The following is a 23,309-nucleotide window of genomic DNA, read 5'->3' on the forward strand; positions in this document are numbered from 1 at the left end:
CTCTGTCTCAAAAAAAAGAATAAATTTTCTTTGTAGAGGGACATGTGATGACCATGTTTGAATATATGTGTGTGCATGTCTAAACTATATATAAATACCTGTTTCAGTATTCAGTAAAATATGTGCCTATGTAATATATAAATATATTTAGCATTTCAATACTGGATATTGATATTTCATTTCAGTCTCCACTTTTTCTACAGATTATTCCTCCAATAATGACAAATCTCACAGTTGTGACTGAATTTATCCTCATGGGGTTTTCTACCAATCCAAATATGCACATTTTGCATTCAGTGCTCTTCTTGTTGATATACCTGTGTGCCCTGGTGGGAAATGTGCTCATTATCATAATCACAACGTTGGACCATCATCTCCATACTCCCATGTATTTCTTCTTGAAGAATTTATCTTTCTTGGATCTCTGTCTTATTTCAGTCACAGCCCCCAAATCCGTTGCCAATTCTTTGATAAACAGCAACTCCATTTCTTTCCTTGGCTGTATTTCCCAGGTCTTTCTGTTGCTTTGCTCAGCATCTGCAGAGCTGCTCCTCCTCACAGTGATGTCCTTTGACAGATATGTTGCCATATGCCACCCCCTGCACTATGAAGTCATCATGAGCAGGAGCATGTGTGTGCAGACAGCAGCTGTGTCTTGGCTGTATGGGGGTCTGATAGCTGCGATGCACACAGCTTGTACCTTTTCCTTATCTTACTGTGGTTCCAACCTGGTCTACCAGTTCTTCTGTGACATCCCCCAGTTATTAGCCATTTCTTGTTCAGAAAATTTAATAAGAGAAATTGTGCCGATCTTCATTAATGTGGTTTTGGATTTCTGCTGTTTTATGTTCATCATTATTACCTATGTCTGTATCTTCTCCACTGTCCAGAAGATTCCTTCCAGAGAAGGCCAGTCAAAAGCTTACTCCACTTGCTTTCCACACCTGGTGGTGGTAGTATTATTTCTTTCTGCTGGTTTCATTGCTTATCTGAATCCAACTTCAGGATCCCCTTCTCTTTCTAACATCATAATTTCTGTGTTCTATACTATGATGCCCCCAGCCTTGAATCCCATGATATACAGTTTAAGAAACAAGGCCATGAAGCTGGCTTTGCAGATGTTGGTAAGGGGAAATCTGACCAAAAAGTAAAAGCTCACATTTTTCCTTGTAGTAGTATATAAAGTAGTAGTAGTATATTTACACCCATTAATTTGTCATTTTTTATCCAAATTTTATAAGTAAAAAACTTTAAGAGAAAAATGAGAGCAGCTCTTTCATTAGGAATTTTCCTTGGGAAATTAATTACATTATGTCTATTCTTAAGTAAAATCCTGAATTTCTTCAATTATGGACTCATTTTTCAAACCCCTTCTTGCATGGTAGTCCTAGCTGAATTCTAATTGTTTTTAATATGATGTAAGAAAGAACGTTTAAAACTCATTGTCTCACATTAACAATTTTTATTAAAGAAGCAACAATGACAATAATAAAAACCCTATTATTTTATGACATAACCAATTCAGCTTTAAAAATATTGTTGAATTGTTTGACACATTATTAATATTTATCTCACATATCAACTTGCCTATTTAAAATTCACTGGGGCAAATAAAATAAATTAGATGAACTTACTCAAAAATTATTCTGAATGAGAAGTTATTTTTTTTTCTGTATAGTCATTTTGGGATTTTGCTCAATGGGCAAATAGGAAATATATTGTGTCAGAGAAAGATATTAGTATCTCACTGGAATAGAGGAACTTTAAGCGAGATATTGAAATAATAATAATTTGTGTTGATGTTTTATTTGGTCCTGACATGACTGTGCTTTCTTGATGCCCTAAGTACAGAAAAAAATAAGCATGTAAATAAAAAATGTTTAAAAAGTTTCACATGTATATACATTGAAGATAGTTATTTTAATTATAGTTATTTTAAGATTTCCCCTTAGTTTTACTTTTCCCCCATTAGTTTATATAATTATGTTTTGAAGCTCCTTAGTAGATTTTCTGCTAGATATATTTCTTTCTAAATATCTCCTACATTCTTCAGTAATTCTTCTAATATGATATTACATAATTTTTTTTGTATCATATAAAATCTTATGCTGAAATAAACATGGAAGAATACATGAATTGATTTTCTTCTGCAACACTGCAGCATTTGTACTACAAATTTCTAGGTCCTACATTACTATTCATGAAATGTTATGAAATATACAGCTGTGTATTTATGGTGCTATATTTCTAAAGTAGGTCTTTGGAGTACAAAATCATTTCTCCAAATGTTTCATCATCAGTCATCTGGGTACATGGGTGCACAATTATCTCTTCACTTGTCCATCCCACTAGTGTTTATGCTCCCTAAGACTGAATCCCTTTTCAGATCTGGGTTTGACACACATTCGTCACTTACTAAGTGCTTGGTTGATGTTTGAGTGAGTGAATTAACAAATGAAAAAATATCCCCTCTCTTGAAATCCTTAAAAGTTTCTTTTTAATATGATGACATCAGCAGGGTTTTCATCATCATAATATTATGTACATGAAAATATTTCTTAACACTACACACACACACAGACACATACACACACGCACACACTCATGAGGGCTGTCTGGAAAACATCCAGCCATGCGATATGAATAATAGAGACTTTCTGGACAGCATATATACACACATGTATGTTTTTGTATTTTCCATATGGATGGAATCCATTCATATTTTTAAATTGTATTTCTATATTAACTGCACAGGGCACTTTTTGCACGTAGAGATGTGACATAGGAACTGCTTCAGTTTATTACTATGTACCGTGCAGAAGAAAATGCTTATTTAAGTTTTTGATTGTATAAATCATCTATTCATATATTTTTCTCATTTATCTGCCCTGTCATACATTTATGGTTAACTTGAATGTACTTTTAAAAATTCTACTTTAGGTAAATATTTTTATATGTAGTTACCCTTTTAGTTATACTTACTATTTAAAAAAACACAAACTTTTAATAATTATGGAATTATATCTATCAAATGTTTCCTTGTGATATTGATTACTTCTAATTGATAATGTTGATTCATCACATTCAATACACATTCTTTTATAGCATTTTCATTTAATAAATAGAAGAGTGCATGTATACTGAGGTCCACAGGACATACATTTTGTTTTCCTGGGAGACTTAAAAATAACCAGACAATATATTCCTGACTATTTAAAATACCAACCAAATTTCTTCTTGTAGGGAATTAACATAAATGAGGTATTAAAATTTTGAGTGAAAAGTGAATGTAATAAGATTTATTTTTTTATTTTTTTGAGACATAGTCTCACTTTGTCACCTTTGGTAGAGTGCCATGATATCACAGCTCACAGCAACCTCAAACTCTTGGTCATAAGTGATTCTCTTGCCTCAGTCTCCCAAGTAGCTGGGACTATAGGTACCTGCCACAACGCCCAGCTATTTTTTAGAGACATTGAAAGCATTATTGCTTTCATGGTTGAAAGCATTATTTATACTAAATAGAACTAATGAAGATTCTTCATAGGGAGTTCCATGTGATATTAATGGATGCTCTTCAAACATAATTTTATTTAAAAAAAAATACAACGGAATGGGCCGGGTGTGATGGCTCAGCCCCGTAATCCTAGGAGTCCGAGAGACTGAGGTGGGAGGATACCTTGAGCTTAGGAGTTCAAGACCAGGCTGAGCAAGAGCAAGACTTTGTCTCTACTAAAAAATAAAAATATAAGCTGGGCATTCCAGTCCCAGCAATTCTGGAGGCTGAGACAGGAGGAGCACTTGAGCCAAGGAATCTGAGATTGCTATGAGCGAGGCTGATGCCACAGCACTCTAACTTGGGACTCTGCCTCAAAAAAAAAAATACAACTGGATAATATTTAGTGTTATAAACCTGGTCCCAGATAATCAGAGTACTGACCAGGAAGTTCCTTCATCATTACTCTATGGCAGCATAATCTAAAAGATGGGAATTCTTTCATTACTCAGAGTACAAATAGCTAAATTACTTATACAAATTGAGAAGTGACTATGTGTCTCAATTACTATGAGGTCAAAGAAATACTGATGAAAAACTTTCCTCTATTCTTGATTTTGTTTTTTACACATATTAAAACATGTAAAAGAAAATCTGCTTTACAGGCAGTCCCTGGGTTTCAAATGAAATAGGAACTGTAGGTTTATTCTTAAGTTGAATTTGCATGTAAATTGGAACAGGTACATTTAGCTATTTTCTGTAATGGCATAAGTCATATTCAGTTGTATGTTTGTAATTTGGGGACTTACTGTAATAGCCTCCATTCATAAGTGGGAATTGTACCTAAGTCTTATGTTTGTAACTTGGGGACTGTCTGTATTGAGAAATCTTCCTTTTTTCGCTTTAGGTGTTTATTGTCATAAACTTTAAAAACCGATTTTATTGCATTCCATAGGTTTTGGCATGTAGTGTTTCCTTTTATGTTTGTCTGAAGAAATGTTTAAATTTCCATTTTGATTTCTTCATTAGCTCATTGGTTGTTCAAGACAATATTGTATAATTTCCATGTACTTGTGAATTTTCCAAAGTTCCTTCTGTTATTGATTTCTCATTTTATACCATTGTAGTCAGAAAATAATACTTAACATGATTTAAATTGTCTTAAATTTCCATGTTATTTGGATTAACATAATCTATTGTGAAGAATGTTCCATTTTTAGTTGAGAAGAATGTGTATTCTGTAGCTGTTGGATGAAATGTTCTGTATATGTCTGTTAGGCCCATATGATCTAGAGTGTAGATTAAGTCCAATGTGTCCTTGTTAATTTTATGTTCATGATCTCTTTATTGCTGAAAGTGGAGTGTTGAAGTGGTCTACTATTATTATATCATATTGCAGCTCTCCCTTAAGATCTACCAATATTTGCTTTATATGTTTAGGTGCTCCAATGCTGGGAGCATATATATTTAAAATTGGTATACCCTGTTGCTGAATTGACCTTTTTATCATTATATAATTACTTTATCTCTTTTTATAGTTTATGACTTAAATTCTATTTTATCTGATATAAATATGCCTACCCCTGCTCTATTTTGGTTTCCATTTACATGCAATATCTTTTTCCTTCTTTTTCAGGCTATATGTGCCCTTACAAGTGAATTGAATAGCTAGGCAATATACATTTGGGTCTTGTTTATTTATCCATTTAGCTACTCTATGTTTTTTGATTAAATAATTTAATGCATAAAAATGCAAGGTAATTATTGATAGGTAAGGATTTGCTACTTTCATTGTATTAATTTTTTTGTAGATTTTTTTGACTTCATGCTTTTATTTGTGTATATACTATATATTTTTTCTTTGGGGTTACCATGAAGCTTGCAAAAAAATCTTATTATTAGAGATTATTTTAAATTGATATCAACTTAACTTTGGTCATAAAAAAACCCAAATTTTACACCTTTACTACATTCTCACTTTTCAAATTGTTGATGTTGCAGTTTACATTCTTTTATATTTTATACCAATTAACAAATTGTTGTAGTTATTATTATTTTAATAGTCTTGTCTATTAACTTTCATACTAAAAATGTAGTGATTTACACACCACCATTACAGCTTTGGAGTATTTCAAAGTAAACTGTTTATTAATTCTTATACAGTAAAAAATATAAAAAGTGAGTTTTATACTTTCATTTTTTCCCATTAATAATTAGTATCTTCTTTTTTCCACTTGAAGAACTCTCTTTAGCATTTGTTATGAGACAAGTCTGATGATAATGACCTCCCTCAGGTTTTGTTTCAGAAATTATTTATCTTATCTTCATTTGTAAAGGACCAAATTTCTTTATTTTATAAGAATGAATAATATTCACAGATATATCACATTTTTTATTTATTCATGTCTCTATGGATGCCTAACTTGATTCCATATCTTGTCTACTCTGAACAATGCTGCAATGAGCATGTAGTTGCAGATATCTTTTCCACATGTTGATTAAATTCCTATGGAAAAACAAGCAATCCTTGTGTTACAAACATCTGACTTATATACAACTTGCATTTTTGCATGAAGGCTATTACCATAAGTCCCTGAGTTACAAACATACCATAGACTCTGCAGTCCAATCACCTAGCAATAATGTTGTGGGAAGTTTGTGGAGGTTCTCAGTGGTAAATGCTACAGGTGTCCAAAGGAGCTGCCAGCCAGGTCTGCTGGGGTTTTCCTGTTTTCCTTTCCCCAGGTGTTGGGGTAGTAGAAGGTCAAGTCACAGCTGAGCTTTGTCTTTTTTTTTTTTATTAAATCATCGCTGTGTACATTAGTATGATCAAGGGGCACCATACACTTGGTTCATAGACCGTTTGACACATTTTCATCACACTAGTTAACATAGCTTTTGTGGCATTTTCTTAGTTATTTTGCTAAGACCTTTACATTCCACATTTACTAGGATTCACATATACCTTGTATACCCTTGATTACCCTTGCACTGCAGGTGTAATCCCATTGTCTTGCTGGGGGTTAGATTGACACAGGTAAGATGTTTTCTACTCTTTTTGATGCAGTCATTTTCTGATTGTTCTGTACTCCAGAGCTACCCCAGATCAATTTCCTTTAATGAATTATCGTTAAATTATTGTTTTGTGAGGGGATGTGGGCTGGAATTTTCTAGTCTACCATCATGTTAATGTCTTTTATTGATCAAGTAGTACTTATTTGAAACAGCAAGGAAATTTAAATGTATATGTGCATATACATGCATCCACACACACATATATATTCCAAAATATTTAATATCAGTTATTTGAATAAAATGAGTAATTGATGGGAGTGAAAATATGAGAGTAAAAATAATTTCTACAAAAGAATGGGCACAAATTTTAGCAAGTTTAAGTAATTTTGGAACTATAAAATGATTATATTTTGATATTTTACTGATGAACAGCTATAAGAATATTTTAGTAAAATGGCAGAATATTGTTCAAAATAATATAGAATTTTGTATCTCATAAGCTATAGAAATAACAATCAATTATTTTTTTGCAGCTCAATTTTCCATCTTTCAACTGCATAGATAATTGAATTATTTTATTTTGTTATTTTTTTTAGTTTGCTTTTAACGCCTGCAAACCTTCACCCATATCTAGTTTCAGAAAAACATAAAAATATATTTTTCTTTCTTTTTTTTTACTTAGTCACATATACATAGATCATGAATACATTTATGCCTTTGTGGGATTCAGTATGTTGATTATTTGTACAAATTGGAGTGCTTACATTCCACTAATTAACACAGCTTTCACCTCATTTACTTAATCACAGTGTTAAGACCTCTGTGTTCAATACTTGATAGATTTAACTTGTACCCTATTTTTTTTTTATGAAATCATAGCTGTGTACATTAATGCAATCATGGGGCAACATACACTAGTTTTATAGACCGTTTGAAACATTTTCATCACACTGGTTAACATAGACTTCCTGACATTTTCTTAGTTATTGTGTTAAGACATTTACATTCTACATTTACTAAGTTTCACATATACCCTTGTAAGATGCACTGCAGCTGTAATCCCAACAATCACCCTCCCTATGCCCACCTCCCACCTCCCTCCCCTCCCTTTCCCTCTTCCCCCTATTCTTAGGTTATAACTAGGTTATAGTGTTCATGTGAAAGCCATAAATTAGTTTCATAGCAGGGCTGAGTACATTGGATACTTTTTCTTCCATTCTTGAGATACTTTACTGAGAAGAATATGTTCCAGCTCCATCCATGTAAACATGAAAGAGGTAAAGTCTCCATCTTTCTTTAAGGCTGCATAATATTCCATGGTGTACATATACCACAATTTATTAATCCATTCGTGGATCGATGGGCACTTGGGCTTTTTCCATGACTTAGCAATTATGAACTTGGCTGCAATAAACATTCTGGTATAAATATTCCTGTTATAATGTGATTTTTGGTCTTCTGGGTATATGCCTAGTAGAGGAATTATAGGATTGAATGGCAGATCTATTTTTAGATCTCTAAGTGTTTTCCAAACATCTTTCCCAAAGGAAAGTATTAATTTGCATTCCCACTAGCAGTGTAGAAGTGTTCCCTTTTCTCCACATCCACGCCAACATCTCTGGTCTTGGGATTTTGTGATATGGGCTAATCTTACTGGAGTTAGATGATATCTCAAAGTGGTTTTGATTTGCATTTCTCTGATGATTACAGATGATGAGCATTTTTTAATGAGTCTGTAGGCTATGTGACTGACTTCTTCATAGAAGTTTCTCTTCAAACAAAAAAAAAGAAGTTTTTCTGCAAATCCCTTGCCCAGACTGCAATGGGATCACTTGTTCTTTTCTTGCTTATATGTTTGAGTTCTCTGTGAATTCTGGTTATTAAACCTTTGCCGGAAAAATAACCTGCAAATATCTTTTCCCATTCTGATGGCTGTTTGCTTGCTTTACTTACTGTGTTCTTGGCTGTGCAGAAGCTTTTTAGTTGATCAGGTCCCAGTAGTGTATTTTTGAAGCTGCTTCAAATGTCCAGGGAGTCCTCCTCATAAAATACTCGCCCAGACCGATTTCTTCAAGGGTTTTCCCTGAACTCTCTTCTATATTTTTATAGTTTCATGTCTTAAGTTTAAATCTTTAATCCAGTGAGAGTCTATTTTAGTTAATGGTGAAAGATGTGGGTCCAGTTTCAGTCTTCTGCAGGTTGCCAGCCAGTTCACCCAGTACCATTTGTTAAATAGGGAATCTTTTCCTCACTGAATGTTTTTAATTGGCTTATCAAAGATCAAATAATGGTAAGTAGCTGGGTTAATCTCTTGGTTCTCTATTCTGTTCCAGACATCTACTTCTCTGTTTTTGTGCCAGTACCATGCTGTTTTGATCACTATCAATTTATACTATAGTCTGAGGTCTGGTAGTGTGATTCCTCTTGCTTTGTTTTTATTTCTGAGTAGTGTCTTGGCTATTCGAGGTTTTTTTTCTGATTCCATATAAAAGGAGGTATTATTTTTTCAAGATCTTTAAAGTATGACAGTGGAGCTTCGACAGGGATTGCATTAAAATTGTATATTGCTTTGGGTAGTATGGACATTTTAACAATGTTGATTCTTCCCAGCCATGAGCATGGTATGTTTTTTCATTTGTTAACATTTTCAGCTATTTCTTTTTTTAGCGTTTCATAGTTCTTTTTATAGAGATTTTCACATCCTTTGTTAGATAAACTCCCAAATATTTCATCTTCTTTGGCACTACTGTGAATGGAATAGAGTCCTTAACTGTTTGTTCAGCTTGACTATTGTTAGTATATGTAAAGGCTACCGATTTATGAATGTTGATTTTGTAACCTGAGATGCTGCTGTATTCATTGATCACTTCTAAGAGTTTTGTAGTGGAATCCCTGGTGTTTTCCAGATATACAATCATATCATTTGCGAAGAGCGAAAGTCTGATCTCTTCTGACCCTATATGGATACCCTTGATCGCCTTTTCTTCTCTATTTTCAGTGGCGAAAACTTCCGTTACAATGTTAAAGAGCAGTGGAGACAATGGGCAGCCTTGTCTGGTTCCTGATCTGAGTGAAAGTGATTTCAATTTAACTCCATTCAGTAAGATATTGGCTATGGGTTTGCTGTTGCTGGCCTCTATCAGTTTAAGAAACCTCCCTTCTATAACAATATTCTTAAGTGTTCTGATAATGAAGGGATGCTGGATATTATGAAAAGCTTTTTCTGCATCAATTGAGAGAATCAAATGGTCTTTGTTTTTTAATTTCTTTATGTGCTGAATTATACTTATAGATTTATATATATTGAACCAGACTTGAGACACTGGGAAAAAAAACAACTTGGTCATGATGTATAATTTGTTTGATGTGTTGCTGGATTGTGTTCATTAGGATCTTGTTGAATATTTTTGCATCTATATTCATTAGTGATATTGGTCTATAATTTTCTTTTCTTGTTGGGTCTTTTCCTGGTTCAGTGATCAGGGTGATGTTTGCTTCATAGAACGTGTTGGCTAGTCTTCCTTCTTTTTCTACGTTTTGGAACAGGTTCAGTAACATAGGTACGAATTCCTCTTTAAAGGTTTGGTAGAAATCTGACGTGAAGCCATGTGGTCCGGGCTTTTCTTTTTAGGGAAGTTTTGTACTGTTGATGCTATTTTAGAACTTGATATTGGCCTGTTCAACATTTCCACTTGATTCTGGCTAAGTCTTGGAAGGTGACATGCTTTCAAGTATTGGTCTATTTCCTTCAGATTTTTATATTTCTGAGAATAAAGTTTCTTGTAATATTCATTAAGGATTTTTTGAATTTCTGAGGAGTCTGTTGTTATTTCCTCTTTTTTGTTTCTGACTGATGAGATTAGAGATTTTACTCTTCTTTTCCTGGTTCCGTTAGCCAAAGGTTTATCTATTTTATTGACCTTTTCAAAAAACCAACTTTTTGATTTATTGATGTGTTGTATAATTCTTTTGCTTTCAATTTCATTTTATTCTGCTATAATTTTGGTTATTTCTTTTCTTCTACTGGGTTTGGGGTTGGAATGTTCTTCCTTTTCCAGTTGCTTGAGATTTTCCATTAAGTTGTTAACTTCTTCTCTTTCCGTTCTCTTGAGGAAGGCATGCAGTGCTATAAATTTCCCTCTTAGGACCACTTTTGCAGTATCCTAGAGGGGCTGATAATTCATGACTTCATTGTCATTTTGTTCCAAAAATTTGGCAATTTTCTTCTTAATCTCATCTCTGATCCAGCTATCATTCAGCATAAGGTTATTTAACTTCCATGTTTTTGTATGGGTATGCAGATTCCTGTTGTTACTCAATTCAAGTTTTATTCCATGATGGTCCGAGAAGATGCATGGAATAATTTCTATTCCTTTAAATTTACTGAAGTTAGACTTGTGACCTAAAATGTGGTCAATTTTGGAGTAAGTTCCGTGGGCTGATGAGAAGTATGTGTATTCAGTTTTGTTGGGATGAAATGTTCTGTAGATGTCTGCTAAATCTAAATATTGGATTGTTAGGTTTAAATCTAAGATTTCTTTGCTCAGTTCTTGCTGGAGGATCGATCCAACACTGCCAAAGGAGTGTTGAAATCTCCGACGATTATGGAGCTGGAGGAAATCAAGTTACTCATGTCTGTTAGAGTTTCTCTTATAAACTGAGGTGCATTCTGGTTGGGTGCATAGATATTAATAATTGAAATATCATCATATTGAGTATTACCTTTAATAAATATGAAATGACCATTCTTATTCTTCCTTACTTTTGTTGGTTTAAAGCCTATTGTATCCGCAAATAAAATTGCAACACCTGCTTTTTCTGATTACCATTTGCCTGAAATATGGATGTCCATCCTTTCACCCTGAGTGTACATTTGTCTTTTAAGGTAAGATGTGACTCTTGTATATAGCAAATATCTGGCCTGAGTTTTTGTATTCATTCAGCTAACCTGTGCCTCTTTAGAAGACAGTTAAGCTGTTAACATTAATGGAGAATATTGATAAGTCTGGTAAAATTTTGGGTATCGAGATTTTTGAAAGTCCAATGGATATTTTTAATCCTTTCACCACCATGGAAGTTGGAGTTTGATTAAGAGTTTCTGAGTGAGTTTACTTTTGTGGTAGAGGATTGGGCTAGTTATTATGGAGGATAGGTCTGAGAATATCCTGAAGAGTTGGTTTGGTTATGGCAAATTTCTTCAACATATGAATGTCATTAAAGTATTTAAATTCTCCATCATAAATGAAACTCAGTTAAGCAGGATACAGGATCCGGTGTTGAAAGTTATTTTGGTTTAGGAGATTAAAAGTCGATGACCACCCTCTTCTGGCTTGAAAAGTTTCAGCAGAGAGATCTGCAGTCATTCTAATATTCATCCCTATGTAGGTAATGAATTTCTTACCTCTGGCTGCTTTGAGAATTTTCTCCTTCATATTAACTTTAGTGAAGTTAATTATGATATGCCTGGAAGATGTCTTATTCAGGTTGAGTCGTGCTGGGTTTCTGAAGCTGTCTGTTATCTGAATTTCAGAATCTCTTGGCATGTCTGGAAAATTTTCTTTCATAATTTCATGGAGAAGGGACTCTGTGCCTAGCGAGGCCACTTCATCACTTTCAGGGATTCCAATGACGTGAATATTAGCCTTCTTTGAATTATCCCAGAGCTCTCTGAGAGAATGATACATTTTTTTTTTTTTATTGTTGGGGATTCATTGAGGGTACAATAAGCCAGGTTACACTGATTGCAATTGTTAGGTAAAGTCCCTCTTGCAATCATGTCTTGCCCCCATAAAGTGTGACACACACCACGGCCCCACCCTCTCCCTCCTTCCCTCTTTATGCTTCCCCCCCCATAACTATCATTGTCATTAATTGTCCTCATATCAAAATTGAGTACATAAGATTCATGCTTCTCCATTCTTGTGATGCTTTACTAAGAATAATGTCTTCCACGTCCATCCAGGTTAATACGAAGGATGTAAAGTCTCCATTTTTTTTAATGGCTGAATAGTATTCCATGGTATACATATACCACAGCTTGTTAATCCATTCCTGGGTTGGTGGGCATTTAGGCTGTTTCCACATTTTGGCGATTGTAAATTGAGCTGCAATAAACAGTCTAGTACAAGTGTCGTTATGATAAAAGGATTTCTTTCCTTCTGGGTAGATGCCCAGTAATGGGACTGCAGGATCAAAGGGGAGGTCTAGCTTGAGTGCTTTGAGGTTTCTCCATACTTCCTTCCAGAAAGGTTGTACTAGTTTGCAGTCCCACCAGCAGTGTAAAAGTGTTCCCTTCTCTCCACATCCACGCCAGCATCTGCAGTTCTGAGATTTTGTGATGTGGGCCATTCTCACTGGGGTTAGATGATATCTCAGGGTTGTTTTGATTTGCATTTCTCTAATATATAGAGATGATGAACATTTTTTCATGTGTTTCTTAGCCATTCGTCTGTCATCTTCAGAGAAAGTTCTATTCATGTCTCTTGCCCATTGATATATGGGATTGTTGGCTTTTCTCATGTAGAATAATGTGAGTTCCCTATAGATCCTAGTTATCAAGCTTTTGTCTGATTGAAAATATGCAAATATCCTTTCCCATTGTGTAGGTTGTCTCTTTGCTTTGGTTATTGTCTCCTTAGCTGTACAGAAGCTTTTCAGTTTAATGAAGTCCCATTTGTTTATTTTTGTTGTTGTTGCAATTGCCATGGCAGTCTTCTTCATGAAGTCTTTACCCAGGCCAATATCTTCCAGTGTTTTTCCTATGCTTTCTTTGAAAATTTTTATTGTTTCATGCCTTAAATTTAAGTCCTTTATCCATCTTGAATCAATTTTTGTGAGTGGGGAAAGTGTGGATCCAGTTTCAGTGTTTTACATGTAGACATCCAGTTCTCCCAACACCATTTATTGAATAGGGAGTCTTTCCCCCAAGGTATGTTCTTGTTTGGTTTATCGAAGATTAGGTGGTTGTAAAATGTTAGTTTCATTTCTTGGATTTCAATTCGATTCCAAGTGTCTATGTCTCTGTTTTTGTGCCAGTACCATGCTGTCTTGAGCACTATGGCTTTGTAGTACAGACTAAAATCTGGTATGCTGATGCCCCCGGCTTTATTTTTGTTACAGAGAACTGCCTTAGCTATACGGGGTTTTTTCTGGTTCCATACAAAATGCAGAATCATTTTTTCCAAATCTTAAAAGTACGATGTTTGTAGTTTGATAGGAATGGCATTGAATAGGTAGATTGCTTTGGGAAGTATAGACATTTTAACAATGTTGATTCTTCCCATCCATTAGCATGGTATGTTCTTCCATTTTTTAATATAATCTGCTATTTCCTTTCTGAGGATTTCATAGTTTTCTTTATAGAGGTCCTTCACCTCCTTCATTAGGTATATTCCTAGGTATTTCATTTTCTTTGAAACTATGGTGAAGGGAGTTGTGTCCTTAATTAGCTTCTCATCTTGACTGTTATTGGTGTACACAATGACTTGTGGACATTGATTTTATATCCTGAAATATTACTGTATTTTTTGATGAGTTCTAGGAGTCTTGTGGTTGAGTCTTTGGGGTTCTCTAAGTATAAGATCATGTCGTCAGCAAAGAGGGAGAGTTTGACCTCCTCTGCTCCCATTTGGATTCCCTTTATTTCCTTGTCTTGCCTATTTGTATTGGCTAGAACTTCCAGCACTACGTTGAATGGTAAAGGTGACAGAGGACAACCTTGTCTGGTTCCAGTTCTAAGAGGAAAAGCTTTCACTTTTACTCCATTCAGTAAAATATCAGCTGTAGGTTTGTCATGGATAGCCTCAATTAGTTTTAGAAATGTGCCACCTATGCCTATACTCTTCAGTGTTCTAATTAGAAAAGGATGCTGGATTTTATCAAATGCTTTTTCTGCATCTATTGAGAGGATCATGTGATCTTTATTTTTGCCTCTGTTAATATGGTGGATAACATTTATGGACTTGCGTATATTTAACCAGCCTTGCATCCCTGGGATGAAGCCTACTAGATCATGATGAATGACTTTTTTGATGATAAGCTGTGATCTATTGGCTAGGATTTTGTTGAGAATTTTTTCATCTATATTCATGAGTGAGATTGGTCTGAAATTCTCCTTTTTGTTTGGGTCTTTTCCTGGTTTTGGTATCAGGGTGATGTTTGCTTCATAGAATGTGTTGGGGAAGATTCCTTCTTCCTCAATTTTTTTGAATAATTTCTGCAGTACAGGAATAAGCTCTTCCTTGAAGGTTTGATAGAATTCTGGAGTGAAGCCATCTGGACCAGGGCATTTTTTGGTTGGAAGATTTTTTATTGTTTCTTTGATCTCAGTGCTTGAAATTGGTCTGTTCAGGAGCTCTATTTCTTCCTGGCTGAGTCTATTGAGAGGGTGTGATTCCAAATATTGATCCATTTCTTTCACATTGTCAGATTTTGGGGCATAGAATTTCTGGTAGTATTCAGATGATCTCTTGTATCTCTGTGGAATAAGTTGTTCTTTCCATTTATCATTTCTGATTGAGATTACTAGAGATTTTCCTTTTCTATTCCTTGTTAGTCTGGCCAACGGTTTATCTATTTTATTTATTTTTTCAAAAAACCAACTCCTTGTTTCATTAATTTTCTGAATGATTCTTTTGTTTTCAATTTCATTGATCTCTGATTTGATTTTGGATATTTCTTTTCTTCTACTGAGTTTAGGCTTAGATTGTTCTTCTTTTTCCAATCCCATAAGATCTCTTGTGAGATTGTTGATGTGCTGTCTTTCTGTTTTTCAAATGTAGGCATCTAAAGCTATGAATTTTCCTCTCAAAACTGCTTTTGCAGTATCCAACACGTTTTGATAGCTTGTGTCTTCATTGTTGTTATGCTCAAGGAAGTTAATGATTTCCTGTTTCATTTCTTCCTGCGCCCATCTGTTATTCAACAGAAGATTGTTTAGTTTCCATGCCTTTGGGTGGGGTTGAGCATTTTTGTTAGAGTTGAGTTCCACCTTTAGTGCCTTATGGTCTGAGAAATACAAGGTAAAATTTCAATTCTTTTGATTCTGTTGATATTTGTTTTGTGTCCCATTATATGATCAATTTTGGAGAATGTTCCACGGGGTGATGAGAAGAATGTATATTCTGTATCTTTGGGATGGAGTGTTCTATATGCGTCTGTCAAGCACAGTTGTTCTAGGGTCTCAATTAAGTCTCTTATATCCTTGTTAATTTCTGTTGAGAGGATCTGTCCAGCTCTGTAAGAGGAGTGTTAAGTTCCCCTGTTATTATGGTATTATCAGATATCATATTGCTCAGACGGAGTAAGGTCTGTTTCAAGAATCTGGGAGCGTTTAAATTGGGTGCATAAATATTTAGAATTGAAATGTCTTCTTGTTGTATTTTTCCCTTGACCAATATAATGTAACCATCTTTGTCTTTTTTGACTTTAGTTGCTTTAAATCCACATGTATCTGAAAATAAGATTGCAACTCCTTTTTTTCCCTGATTTCCATTTGCCTGAAAAATTGTCTTCCAACCCTTGACTCAGAGCTTTAATTTGTCTTTTGAAGCCAGGTGTGTTTCTTGCAGACAGCAAATGGATGGCTTGTGTTTTTTAATCCAGTCAACCAATCTATGTCTCTTCAGTGGGGAATTCAAGCCATTAACATTTATTGAGATAATTGATATGTGTTGTAGTATTCTATTCGTCTTATTTTGTGAAAATCCATTGCTTAGTTTTATCTTTTGCATCAGTGTGGAGGTTAGGTTCTGTCCTTTAATTTCTGATTTCTTGCTTTGCTGCTGATCCATTGTGGTGGTCACTGTGCAGAACAGGTTGAAGTATTTCCTGTAGATCTGGTCTTGTTTTGGCGAATTTCCTCAATGTTTGTATATCCGTAAATGATTTGATATCTCCATCAATTTTTAAGTTTAGCTTAGCATGGTACAGAATTCTGGGCTGGAAATTGTTCTGTTTAAGTAGATTAAAGGTAGATGACCATCGTCTTCTTGCTTGGAAAGTTTCATTAGAGAAGTCTGCGGTCAATCTGATTGATTTGCCCCTGTAGGTCAACTGGTGCTTACTCCTGGCAGCTTGCAGAATCTTTTCCTTTGTCTTGACTTTGGACAGCTTCATTACAATGTGTCTTGGAGAAGCTTGGTTAGAGTTGAGGCGACCTTGTGTCCGATATCCCTCTGAAAGCATTGTGTCAGAATCTTTGGTGATTTTTGGGAAATTTTCTTTTATAATATTCTGTAGTATGGCTTCCATTCCTCTGGGGCATTCTTCTTCCCCTTCTGGAATTCCTATAACTCGTATGTTGGAACGCTTCATAAAGTCCCATAATTCTGACAGTGAACGTTCTGTTTTCTCTCTCTTCTTTTCTGCCTCTTTCACTATCTGAGTTACCTCAAAAACTTTGTCTTCTACCTCTGAAATTCTTTCTTCTGCATGGTCTAACCTGTTGCTGATACTTTCCATTGTGTCTTTAAGTTCCGTGATTGACTGTTTCATTTCCTTCAGCTCTGCTATATCCTTTTTATATTCTTCATATGGTTCATCTCTTATTTGATTCTGTTTTTGAATTTCCTTTGGGTTATTTTCCACTTTATTAGCACTTTCCTTCATTGTTTCCATCATTTCTTTCATTGTTTTCAACATGTGTATTCTAAATTCCCTTTCTATCATTCCTAGCATTTCTTTATAGGTGGAATCCTCTGCATTAGCTACATCATGGTCCCTTGGCGGGGTTGTTCTGGACTGGTTCTTCATGTTGCCTGGAGTTTTCTGCTGATTCTTCCTCATGGGTGATTTCTTTTATCTGTTTCCTTGCCCTAATTTTCGTTTCACTTCCTCTTCCTCTTTAAGTTCTCATGCCTGTGGACTAAGGGTTACAGGACCAGAAGGGTGAGAAGGTTGAAGAGCAAAAAAGGTATGAAAGAAAGGAGGACCAAATGATAAAAAAAAAAAAGAAAGAAAAATAGAGAAAGGAGAGGGGGGTGTGTAAAAGGAATATTGACAAAAAGAAGAGAGGCACAGAAAGAGGGAGACAGAGCAATATAGGTGTACAGTAGGGTACTTTGATACAACCTTAAAAAAAACCACCTTCTGGGTGTGCCCAGTGGGGTAGTTCCCTTGAGGTCAGCAGCTCTTTGCTAACCTGATGAGATACAGTACCCCACCTCCACCAAGTAGTGAGGAAAGAAAAAATGCTATAAATCAAACCAAAACAAGCAAACAGAAAACTTTAAGGGATAAAATTGGGTGGAAAACCAAATAATAGCGGTAGAAACACTAACAAAAATGAAATGCTAATTATTGAAATAGGCAGCAGTGGGAAATTGTAATTAAACTAGAAAAATTGAGAACAAAAAGGATCTGTATGGAAAAGGTTGAACTTAAAAAACAAAACAACAATCAACAACATCAAAATAAACAACAAAAAAAAAACAACCAAAAAAAAAAAAACAGAACCAAAAACAAAGCAGTATGTATGTGTTATTGAATATTGTCTGGGCAACACGTGGTCTTCTGGAGTATGAGATGTTAATCACAGTTCTGATACGACTGGAGGGTGCTAGTTTCTCAAACCCCAGCAGGTTGACACCCTAAGTCTCTCTTCAGCCCACTTAAAAGGCACTTTGAACTTGTTCACTTTTTGAGCAGATGCTTTCCCAGGGAAGTGCTTGTCACTGGAATCACTGCTGAAGTGCCTATCCACTTACCCTGTGTGCCAAAACTGGTCTCTCTCTGCCCCCTATGGTTAGGGCTGCAAGGCGGCTCAGACCCCGCCCTTAGGCTACTTGGTCGCTGGGTTACCAGCTCCCACCCAATTCTAGCTCTGCGACCCTGAGGGCGGAGCTTGCTGGGCAGATCGCTCACAATGCCTGCCCCTGACCCAGAGCCAAACACTATTAGCTCCGTCTGGCTCAGCAGCTCAGACTGGGGCCCCAGACAAAGGCCAAAGTTCTCCGTATTCCCGCTCAGGCACTCCCCAAGGCAGTTCAGCTGAGTGCCAAGTCCAAAGACACCAAAACAGTTCACAGGTAAGGCCTTTCTGGTTTGCAGTCTCGCTGCTACTGAACTTACAGTTGCGGGCGGGTTTAGACGGATTGAACACACATGACTTCTTGCCGGTTTTCCACAGTTTTAGTCCTCCTCTTGGGGTCTAGAAGTCTCTCGCTGACTCCCTGTATCCTCTCAGGGGTGATGATAGGCAGATCCCACCAGCCAGAGATGCCTGGAGTCCTATCTCCCCAGAGTCACAGTGCCCAGATGCAAGGAAGCTGTTACTCGGCTGCCATCTTGCTCCGCCTCGAATGATCCATTTTTGCTCTCCATTTCTCTTCCTCTTTGAGAGTTTGGGAGTATTCAAAGGCTTTGTCTTCAATGTCAAAAATCCTTTCTTCTGCTTGCTCCACTCTGTTACTGAGGTATTCTACTGTATTTTTCAGATCTTTGAGGGCTGTAAATTCTTGCTTTAGTGCATTAAAATCTTTGGTGGTTTTGTCTTTAAATTCATCAAATTCTTGAGACAACTTTTGAATTTCTTTTCGAATTTGTAATTCTGACTTTTGAATTGCTGCTCAAATTTCTAATTCCAAATTTTCCTCCATTTTATTAATCTTGTTTGCAATCCAAATTCTGAATTCTATTTCTGGCATCTCGGCCAGCTGTTTATGAATGGAATCTTCAGTTACATCTTACATATTTTTCCTTGGGTGGGTTGATCTATTCTGGATCTATTCATGATCTATTCATGTTACTAGAGTTTTTCTGCCTGTTCCTCCCCATGATTGTTTTAGAGCATTTGATTTTTCCCCTGGAGCTTTGTTGACGACCTGTACAGTGCTATGGCCTGAGAAACTGGCGACCTGTTTGGTGTCGTTGGGCTAAGTACTTTTGTCTTGTTTTCAGCTTGTCTCTGTTTGACCCTAGTGAAACAGTTACTCTGGGTTGAACCCTTAGCTGTGGAGAAATACCAGCAATTAAGTCACCCCACCCCCACAGGCAACAATTGGAAAAGGAAAATCAAACCTTCCTACAACCACACACCCAGGCCACCACCTGAATAGTCCTCGGGCGATTGGCTTCATTCAAAAGGTCGAAATCAATTGTCGCAGTCAGCACCTGTCTTAGGTGGGAGAGCTTAAAAGGTCTCTGGCAACTGGATCACAGGGGTCTGGTAATGACTCTTATATGGCTTGCTCCAGTGCTCTGTGGAGTCAAGAGGACCCATCCAGCAAATAGATCAGTTTTGGAAGGTTGATGCCTCCTTCCCCACCTTGCACCTCTGTCACCCCCAGTCACTGATAGTTCCGCGGGGCTATGACTCAGTTGCCTGTAGTGAATAGATACTCCAGGCGTTTGCACCTGCCTGAATCACAAGGAAATTATTTCTGCTCAGACAGGCCACTGCACTCTTCCTCTATGTAGCAGGGTTAGGTGAGGCCTCACAACCTCGGGCACATGATGGAGGTTGGGTGGTGTTCACTCAGTTCCAGCCCCGCCCCTGATTGATGTTACTTACAGAACAGAATGGAACAACTTTGCAGGAATTTGTTTCTGTCCCTGCTAAATTCCCCTGAAGAAGAGAAGCTGTTTTGATTTCCCAGAGCCTGTGCCTCAGGCCCTATCTTTGCTTCTGCAGTTTTGTATTCGGTTACCTGTCAGTTCTAGCCTCCTGTCTTCCTTTGTCTATAGGCTGATGATCCCCTGAGGGCTGGGTGCATCTTCGGCTCAGTGAAGCGATCCTCTGGGTCAGCCTCACCCTGGGAACTTCCCAGCTCTTTGCATGTGTTTCTATTTCCCGTGCTTCACCCAGGCCAGTATAGCCTCAGGCAAACCCTTTACTCATGAGGCCTGCATTTCTGTTTCAGATCTGTTCCATGGTAGTTGCTACCTGAGTAGATGCCCAGCCTCCTCTGGTTGCCCAGGGAGACAGGGAGTGTGGCTTTGGAATATCCAGGATTGAGCCCTATTATTGTTAAAAGACTGCTGCTGCTCTGCACCTCGGGGCCCCACCACTAAGAGTGGTTCCCTCTCAGCCAACCATCCTCTCCTCACTCCTGTGCCCCGGAGTCAGCACTGACCAGCTGCAGTTTAGGCCCTGTCCACACCCCTCGAGAAATCACTCAAGAATCTGGGCTCCTGAGGGACAGGGCTACAGATCTCAGAGTGAGAGTGGAGGGGAGTTCTGGGAGTTCAGAGTTGCAAGTAGAGAATATATACAGTTTTAGACAGTTTTATGCCAGGCAGGAGAATGCCATGGCACCCTAGTAGGGGAGGCAGGTCCAGTTTTTAGAGGGTCTCTCCCGTGGAGTGTAGTGGGAGGACCTTTGAACTCTGCTCGTTTGTTTGTGGAGCACTCTGAGCCATTCTCATGGGGGAGGGGACTCCCATCTGCTTGGTGATAGATTTTGTACCTTTTGTTTGTATCCTTGGGGTCGCAGCTCACCTCAGCAGGGTTGATGTGTGTTCTCCAATCTTCTCTCTTGGTGCAGCTTAAATCCACCAGGTTACTTGCTAAATTTTTGTCCTTTAACTCTCCTTCTGGACAGGAGCCTCTGTGGAAAGCTGGTTTCAGTCAGCCATCTTATCTCTGCCCCCCTTTACCCTATTTTTTAAAAAGAGGAGGAAATACTTATTGCTATCTCATCAGTATAATTGTTTTGATTATTCATGTTATATTTATTAATAACAGTCATTGATTATTTAATAATTGTATTGGCTATATTTATATGTATATACAGACATACATTTTTGTGATATGCTTTTAAATATTACCATAATTAACAATATTTTCTCTATCTTGTAGTCTGCTTCAAGTTATATTTATTTAATGGTGTTATGGACTAAATTGTGACCACTCAAAATTTATATGTTTAAGTCCTCATCTCAGAATATGACTATATTTAGCAATAAAGGATCCCATAAAGCCACTTACATTACAATGAGGTCATTAGTGTAGGCTCTAATTCAAATTTGGACTCAGAGAGAAAAAGAGTCAAAGTGAGATTTCAGAATTAAACCAATCAAATTAACACTTTGATGAGTGCCCTTAAACTTTCTCAATTTTTAACAACTACATTATTTTTTTCTATAGTTTGGTAATGAATGTGTACCATTAGGTAACATCTTTATTTATTTGCTTTTTTTTGTTATTGTTGTCAGACTTAAACCCTAAAATAAAATGCCACAATTCAATTGTTTTGTATCTAAAGATTCAACAAACTTTACCTTTGTTCTTAATATTCTACCAAAATGTGGCATTTGTTTTTTTGTTTCAAACTCAACCTTTTGATTGATAAAGTTCTGTCTATTTTAATGTATATCTAGCATCCTGCTTCAATGAGCCAATATGTAGTCCATAATAATATGTTCATAATGTAACAAGAGAGCAGATGAAATAAAAAATTTGACAATGTAATAAATGTTGTTCTTTGGATGAGTAATAGCCATTTTCTAATATATATAAGTACTATACATGTAAATTAGAGGGCAATCTAATGAATTTTTTACACTGGAATTCTATTGATTACCCCGTGTGTGTCTGTTTTCTTTGTGAAAGAAAATTGCAACAGCCATTACTAATGGTGTTCAAAGTAATTATTAACATTCATAAGTATTTATGGAAATAGGAAATACACATTTAGCAAATATTCACTATTAAGAGAAAATCCATTAAATGATTTTACATAAGATAGTTCTACTTTGTGATAACATGTTAATAATAATAGAAATAATAGAAAAGCAGGATAACAAAGATTAAATAATACTTTATTCTTTAAGCCACTAATTAAAATGATGAAATTGGTACTAGTTCACATTTTGTGAAAATAAATTTAAGCACAATGTTAATTTTACCCAAGATTATTCAAAATGGAGGCGTTCTAATAGAATGAAATAAGATTTAGGATAAGCTATCTCAAATATATATGGAATCAAATATATAAAGCATAAAAACAATAAAAGAGATAAATGATAAATTCTAAAATATGTAATTTCTTTATTGACCCTAGGTGTAAAAGACACAAATTCAAAATTACTTGTGAAACTAATACTAATATATAAGATAGTTATATCTGAGAAATGTGTATGATTTTCCCAGACTATCAAGCTACAAAATTTGAATACTAAAAAATATTTAACAATAAAATTGGAACAATAACATTTTGCCCTAAGACACTCAACTTGCTGTGTCCACAATTCAAAGTATTGTCATATAACTCATCACAAGCTTAAGTTTGTCTTCTTGCAAATCTACCTAAAAATCCCTTAATCTCCAGCCCTAAAACACTACAAACATAAAATCCATTTTGAAAATGCTAAATGTCCATCATGGATGTGTGCTCTTTTGCTGAAATAAGTTTAATATAGCTTTAAGTTGCTGGATCAGAAAATTTTTCTGGTGGTCTTCAGGGGAACTGACAACTAACACAACAGGAGGCCCCACAGAATTCCAATCAGAACCCCTCCTTTGTCACCATTGCTCACACTCTCACTAAGAACAAATGAACTCACTGAGGCTCCTAAAGTCTTATCCTTGGAGAGGGAGGAATAGGAATAAATGAACTCACTGAGGCTTCTAGAGTCTCATCCTTGGGGAGTCTCATTCTTCTGATTTGGAACATGATTTGGAAGGCTGTATATTGAATCTGAGCTCAGATATCTCATGTTGATATCACAAATGACAAGTTTATTTTTCCTCCTAAAAATGAGATAGATAACCTCTTAAGAATTGTTTGTTATCTTACCACATTTGAAAACTCTTTGCCTTGGAAAAAATACAGTCTTACTGTTACCATCTCTTCTAATC

At 36.1% G+C, this 23,309-nt stretch overlaps 1 protein-coding gene across 1 annotated transcript; it reads left to right on the forward strand.

Moving 5' to 3' along the window:
* The first annotated feature begins 218 nt into the window (after window positions 1–218).
* Window positions 219–1,151, forward strand: LOC128572752 (olfactory receptor 14A16). The gene has a single exon (XM_053572809.1). It carries the CDS (start codon window positions 219–221, stop codon window positions 1,149–1,151), a length of 933 nt encoding a protein of 310 aa, XP_053428784.1.
* The last annotated feature ends 22,158 nt before the right edge of the window (window positions 1,152–23,309 follow it).

This window comes from Nycticebus coucang, chromosome 20 (genome assembly GCF_027406575.1).
Source record: "Nycticebus coucang isolate mNycCou1 chromosome 20, mNycCou1.pri, whole genome shotgun sequence".
Taxonomy (NCBI): Eukaryota; Metazoa; Chordata; class Mammalia; order Primates; family Lorisidae; genus Nycticebus; species Nycticebus coucang.